The following is an 18,690-nucleotide window of genomic DNA, read 5'->3' on the forward strand; positions in this document are numbered from 1 at the left end:
AAAAAAAAAAATAGTGCACTGTTTTGGAGTCAATTATTGCAGTACAGTGCAACCTACTCATAACGATACCAAATGTAACGATGTACTGCTTATAACGATCAGTTTCTTAAGTTTCTAGACTGGAAATGATCAGTTTCTAGTCCCGATACAATGATAATCGGTTATAACGATTGAAATTTCAGGTTTCCTCATTTATCGTTATAAGTGGGTTGCACTCCGTGAAAAATTTACATTTTTTTCATACTCTCGTTTGCTCTTATCATCTACAAAAGCATACATATTATTCAAGAACAGCGTTTGCAATCCCCATGAAATGTCGCATTTTTCATTGGTCACATATAGTTCCGGTTGCTGGAACCACACTCCTACCATTCTCTGCAATGACCTCGGTGTGTTCAATCTTAGACTGCATTTTTAATGGGAAAATCGGCCGCGCATCGTCATGAGTTAAAGATTTCTAAAATGCTTAGAGCCTGCAGTGTGAGTTATCGCCATAATTAGACAATCTCAGAAAACTCCTCAGGGCCCCTTTAAAAAGATATGACCTTTCAGAATTTTAAATGTCGTGATGCAGCTTGTAATTTTCCTACTGTAGCCATGAACAAGACGAGAATGGGTGTCTTTTCCGAACGTCCTGCTTCCAGCGTGCACTCCTTGCCTTCCGCCATGCTTTGACTGGGCGTGCACGTTTGAGGTTCAAGAGACGTCGAAGCATTATCGAAGGTGGGATACTCGGGCTGGAAACGGGTAACCGAAGCCCCCCCTCCCATTCTCATTCTGTCGGCAACTAGGAAAGAAGTTCTGCCCCAAAGCTTTTGCAGCATCGCAGAATGGGGCACTGCGTGCTCTTACGACCACTTCAGCTGCTTACAAATTAGCGTTATGTGTTCAATGGAATCATCAGATCGATGCAACGCCTGCCACGGAGCGGTGGTTAACCGGATTAGAGTTACGGGTACACCGAGCTTCGTGTGGGCGGAGCATTCCTTTTTTGCGGACGTTACGTTGCAGTGCGGACTATACGCTTGCCGTTTTATGACTTTCAAATCTAGCAAACTGTATGGGTTGTGCCGGAAACTCATTTCCGACTCTTTACGTAGCCTTTGGGAGCAGCTCATGAGGGGCGAGGGTGGTGGGTGTCTGTTTTAAGTCGGACAATACTTTCTCCTTTCCGCACAAACTCCCGCAGCCGCCATCAGACGGAAAGTGGAGATCCGGTCTGGCACGTCGGACGAGCCCTACCTCAAGCTGGTGGACGAGTAAGTCGATGCGGCCGATGTTCTCACAGCCTGGCAGTTCCTCTTTCTTTGTGCGCATTATTTTCTGTTCGCTCCTTGCCAGACCACAAAGTACAAAGGATATACTAATATTTAGTAACTCTGCGGATTTTCAACGTTTTCGGGGTAATGAGTGTTCTTGATCACGTTAAAGCTCGATGCCCTCCGTTTCCTGAAAAGTTACCTATCTTTTGTGCAATCTCGCCTTAGACGTCGGCCGAAATTAAAACTCTGGCTGCGGCGGCAACATTGACTTCAAGTTGTTGATGACATGGGCACCCACGTCGTACAAGCAGTCACGCGATCCACAATGTTAACGGGTGTAACGCACGTGTCGTCTGCTTTGCAGTAGCCTCTGCGTCGAATGGCGTCTGCATAGTTGCTACCTGCGCGCATACTGTTCAGAAACGTGGCCGATGTTTGTAAGCAAAAGGTTATGGAGACGGAGGAGACGTACGCCACGTCGAGATTAATGGGATCAGCCTCTGGCAGTTTGCTAGTGTGATGCATTCACAATGCTGCGTCCAGCTCACTGATGCATGCACGTCCCGCGAAGCACTAGAGATCATACTCCAATCACGCCAGTGGCACCGTCTGCGGTGTTACCTGAAAAAGTAAAAAAAAAAGCAACAAAAAATTGGAATATTTGCGTATTTTCATCGATTCATGCATCTCGAACTTTGTCAAACCTTTTAATAAATACCTACCTGGAATTACGTCGTAATAATTCGACAGTTAGACTTCCTAGGTGGTGTCTGCACCGTCTGCACTTGCTCGTTTGAATGCAGCATGCTGACATACGAAACGGTCATCTAGGGATCTTACACGAAGTCGCTTCAATAGCGGTTCCCTGTTTCGTGCAACATCGTCGCATTTGTCCCCGACTGCAACAGCATGTGGTGCCTCGGCTCCAGCAGGGTGCCTGGAGTGCGCGTCTTCGATCGTTGTGTTTACCGCGTTCCCAAAAATGGTTCCTCAATTTTCCACCCGACGACGTAGTAAAAGTTTCATGCTGTTGCCTTCCGCAATTCTGGCGGTGTCATAGGGGCGGAGGCAGATGCGGCAGCGCTTGTTTTGCCATGGGTCGGTTTGCAGCCAGATAATTGACGAAAACTGAAGCAGACGCGAGTTAGGACTCCACGACAACGGCGACCCTCTCATCCTCTCGCCTTTTCACCAACATTCCTACGACCAACCGCCACGACCGCAACATCCGACAGCACGACACGCTAACTCTTGTGACATTTTTTGTTGCCTTCGGTGTCACTTTTGATGCGTGGGCGGGGTGGGACGGAAAATGCGCTGGTCGAAGGTGCATTCCAGGCGTGTAGTTCTGCTATACTTCGTTTCAGCTCAAGTCCAGACGCAGCCGACACTACGCAATAATGGGACCAATCAAGCAGCGTCAAAAGTGGAAGTCGCTAGGCCTTTTCTGTTTATGATTGGCTGAGCGACAATAGAACACGTACAGAAATGTGACGAATGCCACGGCGATGCACTTTTGATGCCGTCTGATTGGTCCCATCGGCTCGTTGCGTCGGCTGCGTTGGGACTTGAAGTGAAACATATATATGCCCTGCCCCTGTGTTTCCTTCTCGATCACTGTTGTGCAGGAACCTCATGCTGGCCCTGAACGAGTTCAGCCCGGACCTTGTCGTGTTCAATGCGGGCACGGACATCTTGGACGGGGACGTGCTGGGCCGGCTCAGCATCTCCGACCAGGTCAGCCCATGTCGTCGGCGGAGGTTCACCCGGGATGGTGCACCACAGTAAAACCAGCGAGGCGACCCATTTAGGTACCTCATTCGTACCTAAATTGGTACCAATGAGGTACCTAAATGTGTATTCAGGGCTTATTTTTCTTCGAACTCAGGAGGGGTGTTTTCTATAAGTTAATTTTAACGCAGAATGTGTTTTATACCTGATAACCTAACCATTACCGGTTAGGTGCCAGCGACGGAGATCGACAGGTCGACTGTCTGCCGAACGCCTACGCAGCTCTCACCAGGTGAGGGGGAGGACGGGAGGAAGAGAGGGTACGGAGGAGGAAGAGGGGCATACCTTCCCCTCCTGCTCAAGAGCTGTGTTCTTATTCGGCGTTACAAAGAGTTGTAAACGTCTCATTTTTTTTTTTTTACTTTTGTATGTGATAGTTTTTCAAGTATGACTTCGCACACAGTGCCTTGTCACGATCTGGGCACATATACCTGGTGCCCTTCCTTTTCTTTTATCGTTGGACTGTGTTTGCGCACACAAGGCACTTTCATTGTGTGCGGCTGCTTATTGGGCCAAGGTTTGGGGCACCCTCTCAACGAAATGTCATTCTGTCAGTCTCAATAGATTGTCACGATTCAGTCGGTGTTCCGCCGTGTTTTGTCGCTGTGTAATGTAGTTTGATGATCCGGTACGCTGTGTTTTCTGAATTCGGAAAGTGAGGTCTTCTGGGCACTCTTGTCATGGCGAAGGATGTATGCATTCAAGAGTGGCATGTCGAGTAGGTTAAAAAAATACACTTCTTAATACCGTTTGAGGATGCTCAGCTGCATGTCCACCTTGTCAACTAATAGCATTTTACAGCGGAGCTGTTAAGGGCTAGGTTCCTGAGGATCGTATCCGACATGTCGACACAAACCTACCTGGACAGCTACCGCCATCTATAAGCGACGGCAGCAAGCACACAACCATTCTGGTTGTTGCCATCACTCGTAGATGGCGGCAACCTTACCAGCTATTATAAAAGAATGGATAGTTGGGCTTGTTGGTGGGAATTCATCGTAGGAGACAGTGCAAAAAACAGACGACGACAAAGAAGAAGCACACGTAACAAGCACAGCGCTTGTCACATGTGTTACTTCGTCCTCGTCTGTTTTGCGCGATGTTTCCTACACTGTTATCAGTTTCGGTTTGGACTTAGGAGGGGTCGGCCGCGCGCCCGTTCGGGGAAAGAAGACTGGCTGTGGAAGGAGCGGCAACGTACGCAGCAGCGCGAATGGGTCCGCAACCGCCGCAAAGCCGCTGTCGCTTCAACTTTCACTGCGTCGAGCGCTTCAGATTTGCTTGTCAAAGAAGGGCACATCGCTCGCCTGGAAAGCCTCCGCCGAGAACAGAACCAGCGATGTAAAGGGCGCCGACGGGTCAATGCCACGGACGGCGATCGTGCCACAGAGGCCAAGTGCAGCAAGCATGAGGCCCGGCGACAACTGCACTCCACGCCGGCTGAACAGTTCCCGGGTGCGACGGCGAGATGGCGAGGTTCCGGAGGGAGTTCGTGGAGTACCCGTTTGGCGTCACGTGCGCCGTGTGCGACCGACTCTGGGTCGCCGGAGACGTATCCAAGATCGGCGGCATGGCGAACGAGAAGAAGTGGGAAACAGACGCGTGCACGTTGCGGCAGTGTATCGAGTACAGCTCCGCTGGTCTTTCGTCTTCACGAAAGTAGAAAGGCTGAACGTTTTTTGGTTTTTTTTAAACTCAAGTACACGGGCAGACTTTCTCATCATTTTCCACTCTGTCCACCTTGCCTGCATCCTCAAAATGGCCACCAAGCAGCGATGTTAGCTTTAGAACTTCTTTCTTATTGCACAACTTCAGTGCTAGAAGAGTCTTTGTAGGAAAAACCTCCACTTCTCCTTTTATCGTCTTTTTTTTATGTTTTGGGGTTTATTAATGCTTGCACCATCCCACGAGCGTTGGTTTCTTTCTCTCAAAGAAACTGGAATAGTGATGGACTGTTTTACCGGATGTGTACAAAAAGGAAGTGTCCCTTTCCAAGGTACTGAGAGCCGGCAATTCCATACAGACCAAGCTCGAAAATGCCAATTTTTTTAAAACCATTATGTTCGTAGTGCCCCCATTATACACAACCAACTCCAGGATGTACCTGGTCTTTACAACAAACAAGACAAACATATTTACTCCAAAGTGGTGTGACGGAATTGACGGAACGAAAGCCGTCCTTTGAAGGGCAAGATGGACTCATCAATACACAAGTCTAATTTGTATAAGACTAGCAGGCTCGAAAACTTTGCCTGAATTGCCAGCATGAAGGTTTATTTTTTCTTGGGCAATCTGTTGCATTAGTGCAGGCACTGAAATGCACAACTCTCAGCAATAGGCAAAAATGGTTCACAAAGAAGAGCGTTGAAAAATATGGTGTTTCAGTCATTGAGTCAGTTATCCAGTAGTCTCCGACTGTGTTTTTGTTAACAAGGCCCATCGAGAGAACGGTTGCTAGAAAGCAGCACATCTCTGAAACGCCGACGTCTGCCCACTCTTTCAGTCGGAATGCATGCACAAGGTCAGGCTCTGCGGAAATAGTCTTTTGTGTCCGTTACAATCAAAGTCGTAATGGTGTGGTTGAAGAACAGTACAAAATATACTGATTCTTGGGCATTTGGTGGAACTTTGGACAGCAGACTGTCCAAAGTTTGAATCATCGAAAGAAGAAAACTGCAGGCGTAAAGATGTCACCTTTTGTCCAATCGTTTTCGCTTTGCCTCTTGCACTTCCGAGACGTTCCGGCAGTCTTGGACTTGGAACCACCAAGTACTTTCTAGCGCTTCTTCATCGGATAAAGAGCTCTCATCCTCCGAGTCGAATTCCAAGGTGGGCTAAAAGTCACAATCTAAAAAGGCATCGCTCCAATCTCCGCTACCGCCAGCACAGCTGACACGCACTGCCATCTCGAAACACACGTGCAAGTAGCGGCGCGTCAAGCCTCAAAACTACACATGAGATAAAAAAAATTAAAGCATGACGAGAATTGGTTCATTATAGTTCTATAAAGCTTCACTAGATGATTGCACCTTCTAGGGAGCGCGCAGTTTTGCATTAGAGTGGGAACTTTTCTATGTATAATTGCGGCCGCACATATACTGCGGCGACCCTCAAAAAGTTAACTCAAAGGAAAAGCTGGATGTAATGAAAAGTGATATTATTTTGGAGATTGCAATAGAAATTAAAGTTCCATTAGTTGACCGATTGTACAGTGCTTAACTAATATCTAACAAAAGAGAAAAAACGCCTGCTTCAGAAATTGAAATGTCTGCCATGGTACACTCATGTTGTCTAGCACCAATGCTTACCTTGTCATCAACAGGAGCACTAAGCGCATTATCAGAAAACACAGACTAAGAAAATTGTTAAACATCTTGGATACACTCTCTGTGTTATTAACAACTTGACCATCAACTTCAAGACTAAGAAAAGTCGTTATCGCAGCGACAGACAGCGCCAAAACCGTTTTGGGTCTGATTTCATAAAATTTTGTATAGTCACAGAAGGAAAATGACTCTTCAAAGCGCCTAAGCGGTCCTTCAACAATCCAGAAAGTTGCAAAACTAATTGTTTATTTACTGTTTTCTTTTTTAACTTTCGCTTCACCTTTTGCTTTAAATGCAGGAAGTCTCTCGTAATCCAAGGGTTGCGTTTCTTTCTGACTCACTTCAGGGGAACGTATTGCTAAATACAATGGTTTACTATTCGTTTAAAATCCTTCCACGTTCTATTCACCGGCCTAGGACGGTCAAAATCAGACAAAGCTACCTCAAGGTAGTCTAAAATATCAACATCACTTGAACACTCAAAAGTTCCTTACAAACTTTTCCTGGCGTTTTTTCGATGGCTCAATCACTTTCAGATAGCATGTCAAAGAGACTAGGTCATGATCTGATAGCCCTTTGCATACAGAAACATCATAGTTCGAAAGCTCTTTACTTACTAAAACCAGGTATGGGGTATTGTCAACTATTTTGCTATTTCTAGTAGTACTTTCACCGACAACTTGGAGTATAATCAAAATTGAAAGCAAAGTGCAAAAGGATTTTAGAGTGTTCTACGTTGCTAACTCCCAGCGAATCCCTGGTGGGTTAAAATCGCCTGCTAATATTACATTTGGTTTGTGGTTTATATTAGTTTCAATGTGATCATAGAGCTTTTCCATGAACGATATGTGTGCACCAGGTGGACGATAAACGGCAGCATTAGTAATAAAGTTGTTATGCCATTTTAACTGACCAAAAAGGCTTCCATGCTCAGGTGTTTGATTCAACAAAGGGTTACATTCAATGTGACACTTAAAAGAACACTGACACCCCCAAAAAGTTTTTACAATTTTTTGTCAGGCAGGGTGTTTTTATGTGCGCTTTACTTAGGGTGGTGGCATCTCGCCATTTTGTCCCACACGTTTATTTTTACTTTTTGTTCAGAAGCACGTGAAGGAGCGTGTCCCTGCACGTGTTTGTGGCGGACTGTGCTATGGCGACATTTTGTTTTCGTCGATTTCTTTGTATTTTCCCCGTGAGTGTGTGCTGTCGGCATCAGGTACTACGAAGGGTGACATCACCCTAAACAGAAGGACATTGAGGCACCCTATATCAGGCGATTAAATATGGTGTCAGAAGACTACCCAATTAACATTTTGCTGCAGGGTCACATATATTTTTTAGAAAGCAAAAAATGCAACTGCTTAAAACCGAAACCGAGACTCACGCACAGAGGTTGGTGAAATATAGAGGAGAGAGTGAGTGCCGGAAGTCACGTGGCTACACCCAACCGTGCGCATATTTTTTCCCTCAGTTTTTTTTTTTTGTTGTTGTCTGCAGCAGACGACATGCGTTGTGGGAATTGTTTGCCGTGGTGATTGCTTTACAGTTATGTTTGTTTTGCTCGCTGTTTTGCACTTCAAAATGAGTTGTTTTGTACATTGAAGAGTTGGAAATGAGTAGCGAGTGCCCGTGGTGAATTCCCATGACCGGCTCCGAAAAGAATGCCTCCAAGATGTTTCATGAAGAGCTGCCTCACAGGTCCTGCGTCCGAAAGGGGCATTATGTGGCAGAGTCTGCACAAGTTTCCAAAAGATCAACGGGATTGGGACCAATGTCTGGTTGCAATTCCTGCAGAACAGTTACGGGCACCTCGGAAAGCGGATGCTACCTGATTTATATACTACTTGCATTTTGTGGAAATTGAGTGCATTGAGTTTGCAGGTGTAAAAAAGGGAATCCCATACCAGTTAGTTCAGCAACGCTTCGTCCTCGGCATTTTTTGTTTTTTCTCTGATAATTCTAAAAAAAAAAATGTGTAACTATCGCAAATTGTACGACAAAAAAAAAAAGAAAAAGGAATACGCGCACAGTGTGGATTGAATCTGGGTCCGCTGCGTGGGAAGCAGACATCTTTCCACTGAGCTACTGGGGGAACCCTTTCGTTCGTAGTAATTCAGCCGGTCGACTCTAAGTTGGAAAGTTTGCTGCCGATTTCTCCAACAAAGGCACTCCCTATGCTCGAAGATGGGCAGCACCACACCAACTGCACATTGGTTACATTCGCACCCAGTAAAGGAATCGTACGCGTGCGTAATCAAATCTAAGTACGCACTTCGTGCTTGCTTGACGTTTGCACGAGCGATGTCTTCAGCCATGAGAGGGGCTTTGGCTCGACAATGTCTTCATGCAAATCGGCTTGGCGGTGTCGGGCGTGTCGTACAGAATGAATCCCAATTCCAAAATTGTTCTTCTGAAAAAAGACAGATTCACCGGTACCGCGAACGACAGTTCTGAAGTAGCGGTCCCACGTCCGTCGTCCGCTGCCATCGCCATCCAGCCCAACGTATTTGCAGCTTTTTAGAAGCCACAAAAAATGTGTTTCATATTTTTTTTCTATTTTTAATATTGAGTGTGTGCCTTCAATGACCCACGACTTTCATTGAATTTGGTGGTCGTGTCTAAACCTTAGAAAGTGGCCCGTGACCACGGAGAAGAGAGTGAGCACGACTCAAACGGGCCAGTTCTCGATCGTAGGTTTTCGGGCGGAAAGAAACCAAATTTTGAGCCGCAAATTCTGTTCTGGGTATTTGGGCTCTCATATGTCATGTAGAACTAAAAACCTTGGCAAGCAGTGTCCCTTTAACGAGAATTGCCATGCCCCCAGGGTGATCCTTGGTCTTTCTGAATTATTTTATAATCAGGTGGGGTAATCTCACTATCCTCTATATTGCTGTGTAATCAAGTCTGAGCGACAACAACAACGTCGGGACTGCGTGGTAACAGTATATGCTCAAAATGATGAACTTTGTTAAGGGGGGACCCTGACTAGAGATTAAACTTCTGAACTACTCAAGCGCTTGGAATGCAATTTGTAGGGGAGATTTAACGTCAGATGGAGGTGTATTGTGCAAACTTTCAACTTTCTAGGATAACTTTACATAAATGTATAAGAAGATGTGTCACTCTTCGTTAAGAAACCTATGATATGCAAATGAAGCTATTAAGCACCATTTTGACTGCTGGAATATCAAGTGGGGAATGTGGAACTTCAGGCTATCTAGTATTTATAGCTCTAATGTGAATATTTCAGGAAGAGTGATTTCCTCAAAATATGATATGCATCCTATGTCAATTTCTGAAAACATAGTTTGCTTTCAATAAGGACTTCAACTTAAAACAAAATAAAGTAGATAGCCCAATTCCCCAGTAAGTTTTAGTTCAGAAACATCTTGGTTGTGGTATGAGAATACTTTTACCTTTGAACAAAAGAGTCCTTCGTATGAAACTTGCAGCAAAAAGCGGAACCGAGGAAAATGCATTCAAACATTGAACTCCTTTACTTTGTTGCTGCCTCACAATGTGTTGAAAATATTTTATAACATCGTAAATATTTGGCGTAAGGTTATCAAATTTAGTATCAAGGTGTATATTTAGTTTCTACACCCAAAAACCTAAAAAAAAAATTAATTTTTCTGAAAAAATTTTAAATTTAGCCTCATGTCCCCCCTTGAGCGAACTACGCACGTTTAGATTTATTAAAGAGAAGTCGCGCCTGGGGGGGGGGAGTCTCGAGCCGTCACTAAGAAACGCGCTCTTCTTTGTTGGGAATTCGTTAGTGATGGTTGTTTGCCAAGTCCCAGTGATAAATCGTCCCGTCGATCTGTATCTCCTTATTGAACAGCTTAAATTTGGAACCTCTGTCTGTATCTGGTTTGGCACTTTCCCAGAAAAGTTTTCTTAGAATAGTCGTTTGAAACAGATATTGTTGTACCGTTGAGCTTAGAACAGTTCTGTAGCACTTGCATTTTTTTGGTACAGTCAAAGAGCTTCATAATCACCGGTCTAGTGTTGTTTTTCTGTTTAGCTCCCAGCCTGTGAATAGGCTAAACAGTTGGCACTCGTACGCCCAGTTTTTTCGGAAAACAGTTCCCTGATCACCATTTCCCTCAAGTCTCTTTCGGTCTTGTTTATCTTTTCAGGAATACCGAAAATGATCAGGTTATTTCTTCTGCTTCTATCTTCTATAGTTTGACCAGTTTCTCTTGTATTTCTTTTACGGTGTTCTGTAAAGTAAAGACAGCATTTTTGTGTACTTTGAATGATTGGTAGCCCTCTTCCGGTTTTCGTATCCTCTCAGAAAGTTTTTCAAATCGGTAATCCAGTCGAGCTTGATTTCCTTTTACTTCCTTAATTTCATTTGTTATGACTGCCTGTCCATGCAGTAATTTTTTAAGAGTTTGTTCAATAGTCATTGGTCCAGGGTTTAGCTCTACATCATCAGACAGGATCAATAGGAGCATGTTACAGCATTCTCTGATTTCACTCCAAAGCACTTGAAGGCATGGCACAACAATAATACTACTAAATCTATTGCTAGTCTTCAAGCTTCCGTCATGGTAGTAGACACTAACCTGATTCTCAATGAACAGAAGAGGCATATCAGATGTGTTCTTTGCAATGATGCTGGGCCCTCTGCACAGCATCATTGCTGTGCAGCAATGATGCTGTGCCCTCTGAAGAAAGTGGTGCTGGGGGCATCGCTCATGTAGACGTTGGGAGGCGGTGGCATCGATTGAAGTGATGTCGCTTCTGTCCCACTCAGTGAGGTGATGCAGCACTTCCGGAAATATTGCGATTGCCGAGGCGTCGGTCAGCAAATCTGATGCAGCCGTCAGCACATTCCACAGCAGCACCTGATTCACAACGAACAGATGTGTTCTTGGTGGTGATGCCGTGCCCTCATGTCTCTATTTGTGCTTACAGTTTCCTGGGCTCCTTTTCGTCACCTGACACCACTCTCGCACGTGGGTATGGGCGAGAGTGTGATCACATGGCAAAAGATTGACGTGTCACTGGTCCAACGAGCTTGTAGTTTCCACAGCCATGCCAGCGTAAGGGTGAAAGGAGTATAGGATAGCACGTGTTTGTGCAGCAGCCTTAAGTTCAGAAAGGTACGGCACACCCCGTTTCGCTTGCTCATAGCTTGCTGCTTATTTTCTGCTCGGTTGAACTTCCTATTTGTTTATTCATTTCTTTACATCAAAGAAAAAGATAGATTTTTTAGTCCACGTTGTCACAACTTTCCATGCCTTGTGCCATTTCTCAATCTTCATTGTAGGTATGTGTAGCTATTCACATTTCAGGCATGCTAAAAGTCTGCATTGTTAGTTGAATGGCCAAAGGTGAATTTCTTTCATACTCTTTATGATTGTTTCCATAATGAAAGGCTGTTGCACTGTTATGTTATGGTGCGCTGTCTTTCCGTGCCTACCTCTCCTACCTCTCTACGGCATAAATTTTAAAAAGAGATGGATCGGATATTTTTTGTTTACGTAATTTATCTTGAGCACACATTTCTTTTTATTTCATTGTCGCTGTTCCATAACTAAGCCACTAATTATTGTCAACAATCCTGCCAAGCAGGCATCCAAAAGCCAGCTTGGAATAGCCAGCTACAATGGCCTTCATGTGTTTTTGTATTCATTTCTTATGTTGAAGCAAATATGCAGATTCAAAGATTGTGCTGTGTGCTCTCATGAATTTGTGAATCAAATTCTTTGTTGTTCACCCTCTTAATTTCGGAATTACTATACAGTGTATTATCAATTAAAATACATAAACTTTAAAAAAGAAGAAACTCAAGAAAGTTAACTCCACGTATCAATACGATCGCGAAAATCACAACTTCAAAAATGCTATGCCCTACATAGTACTGTAGTGATCAGCCGGCACGAGAAGAGGAGGAAGAAGACAAGCAGCAGGAGAGAGCTTTGGAAACCGACGTTCGTCCCAGCTTCGCCACTTGGCCGCTTAACACTTTTTAGATGTATATATGTATATATTAAATATTTATGTAGTCTGCACGCTACATATTGGTGACCCGAACGTGATCACTACAATATTCTGATCTAGGAGGGACTACACTGACTTCAGCGTAAGTAGATCCAGGGCTCCAAGAAAATCAACGGAAGATTATGTTCATCGGTTGCGACTCCTGATGCAGGACTTGCGGCCTGTACCTTCACGAGCTCCTTCCACACGGAGCACTTTCATTAGCACTGACCTCACCAAGTGCAAACACGTCTTTCTTCAAAACGAAGGCGTTAAGACGCCACTCCAACCTCCATATGAAGGTCCGTTCCCCGTTATACAGAGAGATACAAAGACGTTCACGATCCTTGTTAAGAACAAAGAACAAGTGGTAGCTATCGACCGAGTCAAGCCCACCCACCTGGACTCAACCGCAGCACTGCCTTTCCCACCTCCTTCTCATCCGACCTCGACCAGGGGTCCCCAGAAAAACTATGCGTGACACTGTTGTTCTTAGCGCTAAAAAGAAAACGCTTGGCCACTGCGCCTCCAAGCTAGGGGGGAATATTGTAGTGATCAGTCGGCGCGAGAAGAGGAGGAAGAAGACAAGCAGCACGAGAGAGCTTTGAAAAGGACGTTCGTCCCAGCTTCGCCACTTGGCCGCTTAACGCTTTTTAGATGTATATATGTATATATTAAATATTCATGTATTCCGCACGCTACAGTACCGTGGTATATAAAAATGTATCAATAAGCAGCTCTCCTTTTTTTTTTGCACTTGGTGTGTTTTGCGCAAAAATTTGCATTTAACTTCAGCAAGACTTGAGTTGTTGTTCATAAGCTTGAAGTCTGTTCTTGGCTGATCGCCGAGCCATTCTTTAATGGCTCATGTGGTCCTTGACGAAGGATATCTCGCACCTCGGTTGATGACCATGTTACCTTGGAAAAGCTCGAAGTCATGAAATGTGAGCTAGCTGTAGTCATTGTGATCCTCAGACTTGTAGGATATATGCATCTCCTTCACATCATCAAAGAAGATTAACCATCTACAGTCTGAAGAGCTGGCACTCTGGATTTCTCTAAGTGTTTCCCCGATCCTCTGATTAAAATGAACACTATTGTTGTAGAACAGAGAATTTGCTTCCCAAGCTCCAATAGTTCCTTGATATCTACAGGCCATCAGGTAAGCGGGTATATATCTCATGATTGAATAGCTATGGGCAGTTTCGAGGAATTTCAAGCCATTCTCTTAGCTGGGCAAACATAATCTTTGGTGGGAAAAAACATAAAGCTTGGTAACATTTGGAAATAGCGTACAGAAAAGAGAATTAGTGGCCCACAAGAAACAAAACAAAGCTCTGCATGTCAACTACATATCAAGTCTTTTCAGCATTTAATGTGAAGCAAGCCTTATAGTAATTTGACAAGGTTTATTGTAGAACATGATAAAGCTGTAGTAGGAGCTCACTGCAACGTGTGCCGTAGAAACACAACCAAGCTTCGTCAATGCAGGCTGATCGGAGTACACATCGCGACACTGTTAGCGCGAACACGACATCGGCGCATTTTCGCATTGTACTTGTAAATAGTATTAGTGAGCACGAAATGTTATCGCTTACGTTATAGAACTAAATGAACTCTTGCCGTAGCAATAATAACTTGGATGACATCCCTTGGTTTCAAAGAGAAAAATTGGAAAAACCGGCGATCGCTTGTTCGCACTAACAGTGTCGCGCGCGACACTGTTAGCGCGAACACGACATCGGCGCATTTTCGCATTGTACTTGTAAATAGTATTAGTGAGCACGAAATGTTATCGCTTACGTTATAGAACTAAATGAACTCTTGCCGTAGCAATAATAACTTGGATGACATCCCTTGGTTTCAAAGAGAAAAATTGGAAAAACCGGCGATCGCTTGTTCGCGCTAACAGTGTCGCGCTCTGTACATCAGACTGAATTATGACCACATTGCCTTTCAAGTTTCTGCTGTTATCCCGGTGTATTAAATAAAAGCTGCATTAAAGTTTTACCTTTTTGTTGTATCTTTTTTCTACATTGGTCATTGTTCTGTTAAGTTTATGCTTGTGGTGGACTTGGAGTTGAGGCATGTGTGTAGTGCTGTTGTTCATTGCAATATGAAAAACAATTGCCTCCTTCTACATGGGAGGTAGTCTCTCTGTGGCATGCCTTAATTATTGACAAAACAATGGAAAGCTGCAGCCATTAGGAACCTTGTACTAATTTTCTACAAAAGCTGCATGCGAATTTCGGCAACATGCTGGTTGTTTAATGGTGCAGTTTAAGTAAGCGAGACATAGGGGAGAGTATAGGAGCAATAGGACAGTCTGGAGCACTGTAACTTTCTTCCCTCGATTTTTTCGATCCCCAATGGCGCAGAGCAAATACGGTACTGTAAAGGCTGCTCTGCAATGGTCATTCTCACTAGCCCATATGGCACTTACTTCCATTATAAGCCAAAGTGTGTCTTATCGGCACCTAAATGTAGTGGTCATTGTTATTTTTGAATGAGACTAGGAATGAAATGGTTTTTTGAGTGGGTGGAAGATGGGTGACTAGGGCACTATTCCTCGCCACCAGAGTTTACGATAAATATCTGATTTGATTCGCGTGAGCATCTTGTTTGTGGAGAACGGCGAGAAATGGGACAAAGGAGGGAGATGAAAGGGGGAAAGATATTCCCTAAATTGTTAGTGCCTTTAGTTTTAATTAATTTTCAAAGTATCCAAGCCGGCAGTGTTTTTGATTTTAGAGCACAGCTCTTACTCTTGACACCCGTTTCCAGGTTGAGCGGTGTCAGCGTAGGCGTCGCCATAGACGTGGAAAAGTTGACGTCACGTGACCTTAACACCAATTCATTTCCCCACTAAATTTAGCGGGCAAAATGACGTCACATGTCTTGGTGTCACGTCACCTGTGGACAAATTCAGTTTCTCAGCTAGATTTAGTGGGAAAATTGACGCCACATGACCTCAACAGCAACTCACTTTCCCGCTAAATTTAGCGGGAAAATTGTCGTCCCCGCAAAATTTGGCAGGGAAAATGACGTCGCATGACTTGAGATCACATCACCTATAAACAAGTTCAGTTCCTCCGCTAGATTCAGTGGGAAAATTTACGTCACGTGTGGAGGAGGAGGAGGGGGGTGTACTGAGGAGGAGGAGGAAGAGTAGGGGAGAGGAGGAGATCGAGGAGGAGGAGGGGCATACCTCCCCTCTGTACCCTTCCCCACTTCCTCAAGAGCTGCACTTTAATTTTGCGTTACATAAATTTAAATGTCTTTAATTTTTTTTTCAGTGGGTTTGGTTAAAAGGTTAAATGACAAAATTTCAAGACACATTTTCTTTTGTATTTTTTTTTCTGTTTTCATTAAATTTTGAGAAATGACAATAAGGTTTCAAAGTTGTGACCTAAAGTGATTTTTGCTAATTGGTTTATCAGGAGTTGAACAAAAATTTGTTCTAATTTTTGCTGTGAACCATCGAATCCAGGCTACGAGGCTAGTACTGTCTAAAACGTGTCTGCGAGATATCAAGAAGGGATGCACTAAGGAATGACGCTCAGTGATGAAATATTTCCTAAAAATAAGTTGTTGTTGCTTTTTTTTTTTTTCTGGGGGGGGGGGGGGGGGTGTTATACAGGGTTTCTGTAAATGTTCTTTGTTCATTTCATGGCAATATGTGTGTATTACTTTCCTGCTATAGTTTGGTGGCACTTGAATGACAGGTAAAGATTTTGGGATGTGTGGTTGGTGTGCAGAATAATACTCTTCAGTAGTATATGCAATGCAAACATGCTGTTGTACATTCATATTGAAGGTTAAAAGCAGAAACAAACAGGAAAAAAAGAATTGACATAAAAGACATGCATCTGTGTCCCTCTCCAGGGACATATACGGTTATACCTCGAAAAGTCCCAAGTAGTTTCATCCGCTTGTCAGTCCTAAAAAAAAAAAAGAAAAAAAATTGTAATTGTTGATAAATGCCAAAGAATATATTATCAGTATTTATTTAGTTCAAAATAACCAAAATATGTGGGACTCCAATATATCATACTTAACATTAGCGAACATAGCAAAACAAGAAAGTTGATAGCAAACCCTTCCAAAATATTGCACTTCCTCAAAAAAAGAAAAAAGAAAAAGTATATATATATATATAGATATATTTTGCCTTAGATTGGTATAATTTTGACAAAAATCTGCTCCCACATAACCTTTTGTTTTTTTTTCGGGGGGGGGGGGGGGGGGGTGCAAATTTTGTTTCCGTTTTAATGCTTCAAAGGCGTTGCAGGTAATCACAATAAATAAAGAAACAAAAAAAAAAAAATGTGACAATGACCCGGACGTGATTTGAACACGCAACCTTCTGATCTGGAGTCAGACGCGCTACCGTTGCGCCACCGAGTCCGACGGGAATAGTGGTAAAAAATGGAGTTGTTGGAGGTTCGATAACGTCGATCGTGGCATCGATGCGTCGATAAAATCGGTCTGCGAGTTCGCCGAGCAACTTGCTCGCACAGTAATTCGGGTAATATAAAATAATTTTCAACTTGTCCTGCCCCGCAGGAGTATCGGTACACGGAAACACGCGAAGAGTTTAGAGAACACGAAAGAGGAAGAAATTTGGGAATGCACGGATGGCACAAGTCGCACAGCGTGGAGGGCCGGGGCGTGCGGCGCGGAGTTTTTGAAGTTCAGAAACGCAGGGTCCGCCTACAATCTACGTCCTTTTATCGAATAGTGTACTTGAGACAAGCAGAGAACGTAGCGGTGTACTGTCGAACTTGCAAATGCTCTTAAGATTTTTGTTTTTTCTTAGGGGAACGGAACAAAGGTGGGGAGGGGGGGGGGGAGGGGGGGGGTTGGTTGGTTGGTTGGTTGGTGGAGGTAGGTTGAGGTGGCGAGGTGGCTGGGATGCTTATGCCTTGTGGTACGGACGGTACGGACTCCGGAGAAAGCGGGACGCGTATCAAAGGGGGGGGGGGGGGGGGGGGGGGGATATTGTGTTGCGAGACTTGAAAAGTTTAAATTTCGGTAACAAATCATACCTTTCATTATTTCGTATACACCGTATTCATTTCTTTTTCTTGCAATTTGCGTACGGTGTGACTTGCAGCTATCTAATACATTTGGTTGAAATATTCCTTTAGTATTAATGTATTTATTTTTGTGTACTATGGGGGTCCATAGTACTGTTCATATGTCATACGCCAATTAACCTTCAGCATCTTCTCTGTCGAGCATATCTTCTTCCTTGATCAGAGGAAGCACCCTCTCACCGGTGCGATCCTTTCATTTAACCGAATCTTTCATCTATCCGCGGTTCGAGGAGCAAATGCGGGACAAAACGGTGTCCTACAAGCACACTGGTGGGACAGCGGGACCACGGCCGGAAAAGCGGGACCTGTCCCGCCTAAATCGGGACGTCTGGTCACTTTAACTTAAACATTTCAATCTTCCACACCAGCAAAGACTAAATAAATCAGACATATATGGTTTGTCTCCATGGCTGTGAACAGTCCCTCCAAACATTTTCCCATAAAAACAACTAAACTTTTTTTTTTTTTCCTTTTTGTGGTACAGTTGTGAAAAGAAAAAAGAAAAAAAAAATACTACAGTAGCGTGCGTCCTCAGACTATGTGCGCGCGTCATACCGGTGGCGTGGGGAACTACCCCATTCAAGTACTGGCAGATTGCGACTATCAACACCCAGTTATATGACCTGCCCTGCTGCCGTACTGACAGTCATTTGCCTGAGGTGGCGCACTGTACACTGACATTGCAATGTTTAGTTAGCTGAACATACAATGCACTTTTCGAGAACTTTAGTTGCAACGATGCATGCTTTTGGTTCAATGTGGTTGTCGTGATGTGTATCAAAGAAGCTTATTGTGCGTCATTAGAACTGTAGCGAAAACAAAAAGGAAAGACACTTTGTTGCGTCCCGCAATTCCAAGTATGCATGATCAGCTTATTCGATACAGATAACCGTAATCGCAATAAACTGAAATTATCGAGACGCAGTGTAGAGACTCGAGTGCCGCTCTAGGCGAATGATCGTTAGTATATGGTATAGCAGGGCGGCAGAGCAGGTCGCAAACCGGTTGCTGACAGCAGCTAATTTCACAGCTAGCTGTGAAATTAGCTGCTCTGGCAGCTATCGATATAGTTCTTTTCGCTGCCGTCATGGCGCGCGCGAGTATCCCGAGGCCGCAGGCTCCTGTGACTTCGCTGAATCTTTCCACGTCTGTACATATATGTCAGAAAAATATTATACTCGAAGTGGCCTTTTAATTTATGATGATTGTAATATCTTT

General features: G+C 44.1%; 1 protein-coding gene and 1 non-coding gene across 2 annotated transcripts in view; one reads left to right on the forward strand and one right to left on the reverse strand.

The window, feature by feature from the left end:
* The window catches only part of LOC115325747 (histone deacetylase 11), a 42,554-nt gene that overhangs the window by 15,975 nt on the left and 7,889 nt on the right, over positions 1-18,690 (forward strand). The window contains exons 7-8 of the mRNA XM_042291910.1: positions 1,190-1,259; positions 2,891-2,999. Coding sequence (XP_042147844.1) covers positions 1,190-1,259; positions 2,891-2,999 — 179 coding nt within the window. The remainder of the gene's footprint in view (positions 1-1,189; positions 1,260-2,890; positions 3,000-18,690) is intronic.
* Positions 16,709-16,780, reverse strand: Trnaw-cca. The gene has a single exon. It is a non-coding gene; the product is annotated as a tRNA-Trp (tRNA).

This window comes from Ixodes scapularis, unplaced genomic scaffold, assembly GCF_016920785.2.
Source record: "Ixodes scapularis isolate PalLabHiFi unplaced genomic scaffold, ASM1692078v2 PGA_scaffold2__306_contigs__length_199485367, whole genome shotgun sequence".
Classification (NCBI taxonomy): Eukaryota; Metazoa; Arthropoda; class Arachnida; order Ixodida; family Ixodidae; genus Ixodes; species Ixodes scapularis.